At 42.8% G+C, this 11,200-nt stretch overlaps 1 protein-coding gene across 1 annotated transcript in view; it reads right to left on the bottom strand.

Moving 5' to 3' along the window:
* Nucleotides 1-3,868: 3,868 nt before the first annotated feature.
* Nucleotides 3,869-11,200, bottom strand: part of LOC112612471 (zinc finger protein 880-like) — a 19,873-nt gene continuing 12,541 nt past the window's right edge. Inside the window, exon 4 of the mRNA XM_025367049.1 lies at nt 3,869-5,975. Coding sequence (XP_025222834.1) covers nt 4,339-5,975 — 1,637 coding nt within the window. The 3' untranslated portion in view covers nt 3,869-4,338. The remainder of the gene's footprint in view (nt 5,976-11,200) is intronic.

Below are 11,200 nucleotides of genomic sequence, written 5' to 3'. Positions count from 1 at the left end.
TGCAAAGTCACAGGTGCAGAGGTGTCCAAGACCATGGGAACCCACCTCTTGCATCAGTGTGACCTGGATGTGAGACATGGAGTCAAAAGAGATCATTTCAGAGCTTTAAGATTTGACTGCCCTGCTGGATTTCAGACTTGCATGGGGCCTGTGACCTGTTTTGGCCAATTTCTCCCATTTGGAATGGGTGTTATTTATCCAATGCCTGTACCTCCATTGTACCTAGGAAATAACTAACTTGCTTTTGATTTTACAGGCTCATAAGCAGAAGAGACTTGCTTGTCTCAGATGAAACTTTGGACTGTGGACTTTTGAGTTAATGCTGAAATAAGACTTTGGGGGACTGCTGGGAAGGCATGATTGGTTTTCAAATGTGAGGACGTGAGATTTGGGAGGGACCAGGGGCAAAATGATACGGTTTGGCTGTGTCCCCACCAAATCCCATCTTGAATTGTAGCTCCCATAATCCCCACATGTTGTGGGAGGGACCAAGTGGGAGGTACGTGAATCATGGGGGTGGGATTTTCCCATACTGTTCTCATGATAGTGAATAAATGTCATGAGATCTTATGGTTTTGTAAAGGGCAGTTTCCCTACATAGGCTCTCTCTTGCCCGCCACCATGTAAAACATGCATATGCTCCTCCTTCACCCTCCGCCATGATTGTGAGGTATCTCTAACCCTGTGGAACTGCTAGTCCATTAAACCTCTTTTTCTTTATAAATTACACAGTCTTGGCCGGGCGCGGTGGCTCAAGCTTGTAATCCCAGCACTTTGGGAGGCCGAGACGGGCGGATCACGAGGTCGGGAGATCGAGACCATCCTGGCTAACACGGTGAAACCCCGTCTCTACTAAAAAATACAAAAAACTAGCCAGGCGAGGTGGCGGGCTCCTGTAGTCCCAGCTACTCCGGAGGCTGAGGCAGGAGAATGGCGTAAACCCGGGAGGCGGAGCTTGCAGTGAGCTGAGATCCGGCCACAGCACTCCAGCCTGGACGACAGAGCCAGACTCCGTCTCAAAAAAAAAAAATAAATAAATAAAAAAATAAATAAATAAATTACACAGTCTTGGGTATGTCTGTATTAGCAGCATGAGAACAGACTAATACAATATCCCAGGCTACTCACCTATCCCTGTTCTCCAATTTGGACCAGCTGGGGAAGTCCATCCTGCTTTTCCCAGAACGCCTCATTATGTAGTAAACATTCACAGACCATGTCAGTCTATGGCATCACCATTCTCTAAACCAAACTTTAGGTGGACTTCAAACAAATTCCAGTAGAGCAGTCAAAAGTTCAAATTATCAACCAGGCATGGTGGCTCACACCTATAATCCCAGTACTTTGGGAGGCTGAGGTGGGCGGATCACAAGGTGAAGAGATCAAGACCACCCTCGCCAACATGGTGAAACCCCATCTCTATTAAAAATACAAAAATTAGCTGGGCGCGGTGGCTCAAGCCTATAATCCCAGCACTTCGGGAGGCCGAGGCAGGTGGATCACGAGGTCAGGAGATCGAGACCATTCTGGCTAACACAGTGAAACCGCGTCTCTACTAAAAATACAAAAAAATAGCTAGGTGAGGTGACAGGCACCTGTAGTTCCATCTACTCAGGAGGCTGAGGAGAATGGCATGCACCCAGGGGCAGAGCTTGCAGTGAGCCGAGATCGCGTCACTGCACTCCAGCCTGGGCGACAGAGACTCAGTCTCAAAAAAAAAGAAAAAAATTTATGAATATTAATATTTTTCCACTTATGTCACCAAGGACTACTAGGAAAAAAAAAAAAAGACATTGTGGTACAGTAATTTCACTCTTATTCAATACTTTCTTTCATTTAATAGTATTTGTCATATATTTGTATTTTCGTGTTATAAAAATTAAGGTGCATGTCTTTGGCACACTTAGGCACACAGAAATATAATGAACAGTGAAATGTTTGATGGACTTTTGAGGGTGTATGAGGCTGAAGTGGCACTGTTATGGATTATATGTACCCATATAAGCATTCTTTGCCAGAGCACAGAGAGAATAACTCAAGTATTAAGTATGATTAGTCTAAATTATACTTACCCAAGGATATGCACTCACAAGTGTATGCATATGTTGTTTCATTTCACACATACACAAAACTGTTCTGGATGCGTCAACCTTAAAATTCTAATGGTGCATTTTTTTAAATGCCTATGTTATACTAGAGTAGTTAGACACATATCACTGCTACATAGCTCGGTGTGAAGACAAAAAAAAACAAATTGCAGAGTATTTACTATTAATGGTGCATTATTGTGCAGTATATTCTCCTAAGGGGGAATAAAACAGTTGGTAAAAATGATGTGATTCATACTTAGGAAGATTTTAATTTTATTAATTAAAACATGAGAACTGGCCGGGCGCAGTGGCTCAAGCCTGTAATCCCAGCACTTTGGGAGGCCGAGACGGGCGGATCACGAGGTCAGGAGATCGAGACCATCCTGGCTAACCCGGTGAAACTCCGTCTCTACTAAAAAGTACAAAAACCAGCCGGGCGAGGTGGCGGGCGCCTGTAGTCTCAGCTACTCGGGAGGCTGAGGCAGGAGAATGGCGTAAACCCGGGAAGCGGAGCTTGTAGTGAGCTGAGATCTCTGGCCACTGCACTCCAGCCTGGGCGACAGAGCGAGACTCCGTCTCAAAAAAAAAAAAAAAAGAAAAACATGAGAACTATGTACATTCTAAATCAAACAGTTGGAAATTATGCCAACAGTTAAATGTAAATGCTACTCAAGAACATGGCATACTGGTAGTTTAAATTCTCTAATCTAACTCTTCTCTCTTCCATTTCAAAAATGACCACTGTTTTTTTGTTTTTTTGTTTTTTTGTTTTTGAGACAGAGTTTTGCTCTTGTCACCCAAGCTGGAGTGCAATGGTGCGATCTTGGCTCACTGCAACCTCTGCCTCCCAGGTTCAAGCGATTCTCCTGCCTCAGCCTCCAGAGTAGCTGGGATTACAATAATCTACTACCACACTCAGCTAACTTTTGTATTTTTAGTAGAGATGGGGTTTGGCGATGTTGGCCAGGCTGGTCTCAAACTCCTGACCTCAAGTGATCCACCCACCTCAGCATCCCGAAGTGCTGGGATTATAGGTGTGAGCCACCGCACCCAGCCAAAAATGACTACTTTTTAATCATTCTTGCCTAAACAGTGATTGCTATGCAATTCACGTGGCCACCATCTCCCTTGCATTGTTTCTACAGATACGCTCTATTTCATGGCTAGTTGGTAGAGCACAGAAGCACTGTGCCCTTCTGTCAGGAAAAATGTGCTCAGCAACAGTATGATGACTGCCATCAGTTTTATATGATTCCTCCCCACCTCCATGCTCTCTAAATCAGACAATAATCTGAAAACAGTGTCCTTCTTCCTCGGGAAACTGACAGAAACGATTTTCAGCTAATGAAGTCATCCCTGTCATCCTACTGATTCTTTTTTTTTTTTTTTTTGAGACTGAGTCTCACTCTATCACCCAGGCTGGAGTGCAGTGGCGCAATCTCAGCTCATTACAAGCTCCACCTCCCGGGTTCATGCCATTCTCCTGCCTCAGCCTCCCGAGTAGCTGGGACTACAGGTGTCTGCCACCACGCCCGGCTAATTTTCTGTATTTTTAGTAGGGACAGGGTTTCACTGTGTTAGCCAGGATGGTCTTGATCTCCTAACCTCATGATCCGCCTGCCTCGGCCTCCCAAAGTACTGGGATTACAGGCATGAGCCACCGCGCCCGGCATCCTACTGATTCTTTTCAAGAGACCACAGTGAAAGGTCTGTCAAGAAATCACATGAAGTGATTTCAAAGTTGAGGATGAAAGTCATAAAATGTAAAGTAGCCTTTCCAAAAAACCCCATATGATTATGTTTTTTAATTGCCTGAATATAACTGACCATTTCCACATGCCCTTGGACCTCTGACATACATCACATCATGAGATTCAACATATTTGGAGCTGTGATTTTTCTGCAGCATGCAATATCATAAATATTGGAGAACTAGAGCCTCAGTTACCGCTTGTGTAAATCTTATGTTCCATAGTAATGGTCCTTGAATAATAGCCTCAGCACACACAATCTGTGTGGTTTCATCCAAGATGTATATTTTGATATCTAGTCATTTGGCAGGCCTCAACTGACCTGTGTCACATACATTGCTATGATTTCTCTTTAGTATGGAATCTCTGATGTTGATTAATGCTAGATCTCAGGATGAAGAGTTTGCCATACTCAGTTTGTAAGAAGTCTCTCATGAATGAATTCTCTCATGCTGTGCAAGGTGTCAATTATTACTAAAGATCTTACCACACACATTTCATCTGTATGGCTTCTCTCCAGTATGGATTCTATGATGATCTGCAAGGTTTGAATTTCGAGTGAAGTCCTTACCGCATTCATGACATCTGTAGGGTTTCTCTCTAGTATGAATTCTCTCATGTTTTGTTAGGTATAACTTGTGGCTGAAGACCTTGCCACATTCATTGCATTTGTAAGGCTTCTCTCCAGTATGAATTTGCCGGTGTCGTGCAAGGTGTGAATTGTGACCAAAGACTTTGCCACATTCACTACATTTGTAAGGTTTCTCTCCAGTATGGATTCTGTGATGATTTGCAAGGTTTGCATTTCGAGTGAAGTCCTTGCCACATTCATTACATCTGTAAGGTTTCTCTCCAGTATGAAATCTCTGATGATTGCTTAGGGATAATCTATGCCTGAAGACCTTGGCACATTCTTTACATTTGTAAGGTTTCTCTCCAGTATGAATTAGTAGATGGGCAGTAAGGCCTGAACAGTCTCTAAATGCTTTGCCACATTCATTACATTTGTAAGGTTTCTCTCCAGTATGAACTCTTTGATGTCGTGTAAGGCATGAAAGTCGACTAAATACCTTGCCACAGTCACTGCATTTGTAAGGTTTCTCTCCAGTATGTATTCTCTGATGTTGTGCAAGGTGTGAATTGTAACTGAAGACTTTGCCACATTCATTACATTTGTAAGGTTGCTCTCCTGTGTGCGTTCTATGATGATTGGTTAGACAAAACTTGTGCCTGAAGACTTTGCCACATTCTTTACACTCATAAGGTTTCTCTCCAGTATGGATTCTTTGATGTCTGGTAAGGTGTGCATTTCGATTGAAGACCTTGCCACATTTATTACATTTGTAAAGTTTCTCTCCAGTGTGAATTACAAGATGAGCAGTAAGGCCTGAACCCCCTGAAAATGCTTTGCCACATTCCTTACATTTGTAAGGTTTCTCTCCACTATGAATTTTCTGATGTCGTGCAAGGTGTGCATTTCTATTGAAGACCTTGCCACACTCATTACATTTGTAAGGTTTCTCTCCAGTATGGATTCTGTGATGATTTGCAAGGTGAGAATTTTGAGTGAAGACTTTGCCACACTCATTACATTTGTAAGGTTTCTCTCCAGTATGGATTCTCTGATGTCGTGCAAGGAGTGAAATTCGATTGAAGAGCTTGCCACATTCATGACACTTGTAAGGCTTCTCACCAGTATGAATTCTTTGATGTTGTACAAGGTTTGAACTGTTACTGAAGACCTTGTCACATTCATTACATTTGTAAGGGTTATCTGCAGTGTGGATTACTTGATGGTTAGCAAGGCCTGAAGACACACTAAAGACTTTGCCATGCTCATTACATTCACAAGGTTTTCCCCTAATTTGTGCTTTTTGTTCTTGTGGGAGAAATGGAGAATCATCAAAATCATTTCTATATTTATTTAAAATGTGGGATTTGACAGTAAGATAAATTTTTTGAAGTGGTGAAACTAAGGAATTGTTGTTGATAGGTTTTTCGACAGGTTTACATCCAGAAATATTCCTTTCAGCTTGAAATACCTGCAGTTCACTCAGATGTAACTGAAAGGTTAATCCAAGTTGATTTTTAAGAGATTTATTTTCTGTATTGCTTCCCAATTTTGAGCTGCTCTCTAAAAAAGAAAGAAAAAAGTGGAACTTCAACCCATGACAATGGCATGTTCAGTGTCTGACAGAGAGCCCAGATTCTGCCTCACCTGACTCAGACACTGGAAGGAATATGGGCATACTGTGTGTATCATGCTGGCAGTACGGAAAACAAAAGGGATGGAGGGATGCATTAGAGCAGTGGGGAACCTGCAGGAGTCAGGTGGATTGTGGGTGAGTTTGAGAGAGATTATGAGCAGAGAAATACAACAGAAATTGAAAGCTTCTGAGAAAAAGCAGGGATGAGCCTCTTACAGAAAATCAGAACTTTTAGATCAGCTGTATAGTCATCAGTAATAGTACTTCCACAAGCCAGAAAAAAACACATCCCCAGAAAAGGAGTAACTGTTCCTACACCCTTTATAGCAGGCTAATTAGTAAAGGTATCCTCCTGCACAATTCTTATATAAAATACCTGGGAGAAGTGGTGGCTTTACCAAACCTAAACCAAAAATTCTGAGGCCTACAAAAGGACAGGGAAATATCGCTAAAATTATGATCAATCAATCAATCTCCACAAAACAAGCCTAAAAATAGGCAGCCCTCTGAATTACTTGACGGGTATTTAAAGCAACTGCCTTAAGATGCTTAATGAGCTAAAAAAGATAACAGAGATAGATAACTAAATAAAATCTGGCAACCATTACATGAAAAGAAAAAGAATATCAATCACAGGAGAAACTACTAAAACCAAAAGAACAGAAATTCTGGAGCTGAAATATGATAACTGAAGTAATAATTCACTAAGGGATTCAACAGCAGACTGCAAAAGGAACAGAAAACAATGAGCAAACTGAAAGATATATTATTCGAAAGAATCAGCTCCATAGAGCAAAAAGAAAAAATGATGAAGAAAACCAACCCTAGTACATTTTTGAGATACTATCAGGTGGAACAATATACAAACTATTGGAGATTCACAGGAAGACAGAGGATTCGAAATCACCATTGTAGAAATAATGTTCAAATATCCTCAATCTAAGGAAAGAAATGAATATACAAATTCAAGAAGCTTGACCATGCTAACTAAAACTAACCCAAGGACATTCACACAGAGACATACTATAAAGAAATTATCAAAAGTCAAAGACAAAGAAACAATCTTGATAGTAGCAACAAAAAAAGACTTGTCATATAAAGGGAAACTGTACAACATTATGTATATTCTTCAACAGAAACTTTGTAGGCTAGAAGGCAGTGAGAGGATATGTTGAAAACATTTAAAGAAAAAAATGGCAAAAATACCAAGAATACTATATTTAGTAACATTCACCTGCAAAAATAAGAAATGTAGATGTTGGCCGGGCGCGGTGGCTCACGCCTGTAATCCCAGCACTTTGGGAGGCCGAGGCGGGCGGATCACGAGGTCAGGAGATAGAGACCATCCTGGCTAACACGGTGAAACCCCGTCTCTACTAAAAATGCAAAAAATTAGCCGGGCGAGGCGGCGGGCGCCTGTAGTCCCAGCTACTCGGGAGGCTGAGGCAGGAGAATGGCGTGAACCCGGGAGGCGGAGCTTGCAGTGAGCCGAGATCACGCCACTGCACTCCAGCCTGGGCGACTAAGCGAGACTCTGTCTCAAAAAAAAAAAAAAAAAAAAAAAAAAGAAATGTAGATGTTCTTAGAAAATGAAGAGCTGAGGGAGTGCACTGGTATTCTAGACTTGCCCAACAAGAAATGCTAAAGGGAATGCATCAATGTAAAATAAAAGGTCTCTAAATAGTATCTTTAACCTCAATGAAAATAGAAAGTTCACCATTAAAGGTCAGTAAATAATCAAATATAGAGATTTTTTTTTTTTTTTTTTTTTTTTTGTGAGACGGAGTCTCGCTCTGTCACCCAGGCTGGAGTGCAGTGGCCGGATCTCAGCTCACTGCAAGCTCCTCCTCTCGGGTTCACGCCATTCTCCTGCCTCAGCCTCCCGAGTAGCTGGGACTACAGGCACCCGCCACTTCGCCCGGCTAGTTTTTTGTATTTTTTAGTAGAGACGGGGTTTCACCGTATTAGCCAGGATGGTCTCGATCTCCTGACCTCGTGATCCGCCCGTCTCGGCCTCCCAAAGTGCTGGGATTACAGGCTTGAGCCACCGCGCCCGGCCCCAGAGATATTTATTATTACCCTTTTCTTTTGTAACTTGACTTTTAATGGTTTTTGTGTTTGTTTTTTGAGACAGAGTCTTGCTCTGTCACCCAGGCTGGAGTGCAGTGGTGCGATCTCGGCTCACTGCAACCTCCACCTCCCGAGTTCAAGCAATTCTCCCACCTCAGCCTCCCAAGTAGTAGCTGGGATTATAGGCATGCATTACCACACCTGGCTAATTTTTGTATTTTTAGTAGAGATGGGGTTTTGCCATATCAGCCAGGCATGACCTCAGGTGATCCACCTGCCTCAGCCTCCCATAATTCTTTCCTAGCAATTAAAAGACAAAATCATTTTAAAAGCGCTATATATGTATGTTAATGGGACCATAACGTATATCAAAATAATGTCTGCCATTAATAACAGAAAGTGAGAGCAGAGTTGTGAAGTAGACCTTTCTGTACCTAATAAAAGTTACGCTGTTAATACTTCAAAATAGAATGTTTTAATTTCACAGTATTTGAAGTACCTGCAATGCTAACCACAAAAAGAAAATATATCAGACACACGAGATGGGATTCAAGTCAGTCTGTCACTACAATGAAACAAGCAAAACACTACAAAAGGCAGTAAGAAAGAAACGTAGGAAAAAGATCTACAAGATATTAAATAATCTACAGATAATAATCTAATATGTATTCTTTCGGTTTTTTTTTTTGAGACGGAGTCTCGCTCTGTCGCACAGGCTGGAGTGCAGTGGCGCGATCTCGGCTCACTGCAAGCTCCGCCTCCCGGGTTCACGCCATTCTCCTACCTCAGCCTCTTTTGTTTTTAATAGTTTCTATGTTTGATACTCTCCTTCTTTTCATGTACTGTTGGCCTGATTTAACTTTGGAATCAGAAGAAAACAAGATTTACTAAATCCTATCTGCAAGAAACTCCCTTTAATTCTAAGGACACAAACAAGCTGAAATGGAAAGGATGGAAAAATATATTCCATGCAAACAGTAACCAGCAGAAAGTACAGGTGGCAGTGTTAATATGAGAGAACAAACTTCTACTCAAAAATCATGAGAGACAAAGATTATTATAAAATGATGAAAGACTCGATTCACCAAGAAGATATAACAATTATAAATATATAAACACCAAGTGTCAGAGCTCCTAAGTACAGAATGATGCTGGGTGCAGTGGCTCATGCCTGTAATCCCAGCCCTTTGGGAGACTGAGGCAGGAGGATTACTAGAGCCTAAGAGTTTGAGATAAGCCTGAGCAACATACTGAGACTCCATCTCTATTAAAAGTAGTAAGTAAATAAATAAAAACTAAGTATAGAATGGAAACTTGGGCCGGGCGCGGTGGCTCAAGCCTGTAATCCCAGCACTTTGGGAGGCCGAGATGGGCGGATCATAAGGTTGGGAGATTGAGACCATCCTGGCTAACCCGGTGAAACCCTGTCTCTACTAAAAAATACAAAAAATTAGCCGGGCGTGGTGGCGGGCGCCTATAGTCCCAGCTACTCAGGAGGCTGAGGCAGGAGAATGGCGTGAACCCGGGAGGCGGAGCTTGCAGTGAGCTGAGATCCAGCCACTGCACTCCAGCCTGGGTGACAGAGCGAGACTCCGTCTCAAAAAAAAAAAAAAGAAAGGAAACTTGATAGAACTCCAAAGAGAAATATTGTTCCACAATATTATAGTTGAATTCAATATTCTAGTTCTGAAAATGGATAGAACCAGACAGAAGAACAATAAAGAAACTGAGGATTCTGGTTGGGAGCAGTGGCTCCTGCTTGTAATTCCAACACTTTGAAAGGCTGAGGTGGGAAGATCACTTGATCCTAGGGGTTCAAGTCCAGCCTGGGCAACAAAGCAAGACCCTGTCTCCACAAAAAAATTTTTAAAATTAGCCAGGCATGGCCGGGCGCGGTGGCTCAAGCCTGTAATCCCAGCACTTTGGGAGGCCGAGACGGGTGGATCACGAGGTCAGGAGATCGAGACCATCCTGGCTAACACGGTGAAACCCCGTCTCTACTAAAAATACAAAAAACTAGCCGGGCGAGGTGGCGGGCGCCTGTAGTCCCAGCTACTCCGGAGGCTGAGGCAGGAGAATGGCGGGAACCCGGGAGGCGGAGCTTGCAGTGAGCTGAGATCCGGCCACTGCACTCCAGCCCGGGCTACAGAGCAAAACTCCGTCTCAAAAAAAAAAAAAAAAAAAAATTAGCCAGGCATGGTAGTGCATGGTACTTGCACTTGGGTACTTGGGAGGCTGAGGCAGGAGGATCACTTGAAGCCAGGAGATGCATGCTACTATGAGGTATGACAGTACCACTGCACTCCAGCCTGGGCAGAAGAGCAAGAATATATCTAAAACGGGAAAAAAAAAAAGGAAATGGAAGACTCAAACACCACTACAGACCCATGAGACATACGAGATATATACAGAACACACCACCCAAAACAGCAGAATACAAATTTTTCTCCAATTTCCATGGAACAACTTCCAGAATAGACCTCACAGTAGAATATAAAATGAATTTTTGAAGATTTAAGGCCGAGCATAGTGGCTCATGCCTATAATCACAGCACTTTGAGAGGCCAAGGTGGGTGGATTGCTTGAGCTCAGGAAGTCGAGGCTGCAGTGAGCAGTGACCATGCTAATGCATGGCCTGGGCAACAGAGTGAGACTTGGTCTTAAAAGAACAAAAAAATCTGAAATCATATAAACGATTGATTCCCATCATCATGAAACATAACCAGAAATTAACAGCAGAGGAAAAATGTATTAAGTCCACAAATATGTGCAATTTTAACAACACACTTAAAAAACCCAAGGGTTGAAAAAAGAAATCACAAGAAAAATTAGAAAATATCTTGATACAGGCCGGGCGCGGTGGCTCAAGCCTGTAATCCCAGCACTTTGGGAGGCCGAGGCGGGCGGATCACGAGGTCAGGAGATCAAGACCATCCTGGCTAACACGGTGAAACCCCGTCTCTACTAAAAATACAAAAAACTAGCCGGGCGTGGTGGCGGGCGCCTGTAGTCCCAGCTACTCGGAGGCTGAGGCAGGAGAATGGCCTGAACCTGGGAGGCGGAGCTTGCAGTGAGCCGAGAT

This window comes from Theropithecus gelada, chromosome 19 (assembly GCF_003255815.1).
Source record: "Theropithecus gelada isolate Dixy chromosome 19, Tgel_1.0, whole genome shotgun sequence".
Taxonomy (NCBI): Eukaryota; Metazoa; Chordata; class Mammalia; order Primates; family Cercopithecidae; genus Theropithecus; species Theropithecus gelada.
This window is presented reverse-complemented; position numbering and strand designations above follow the sequence as displayed.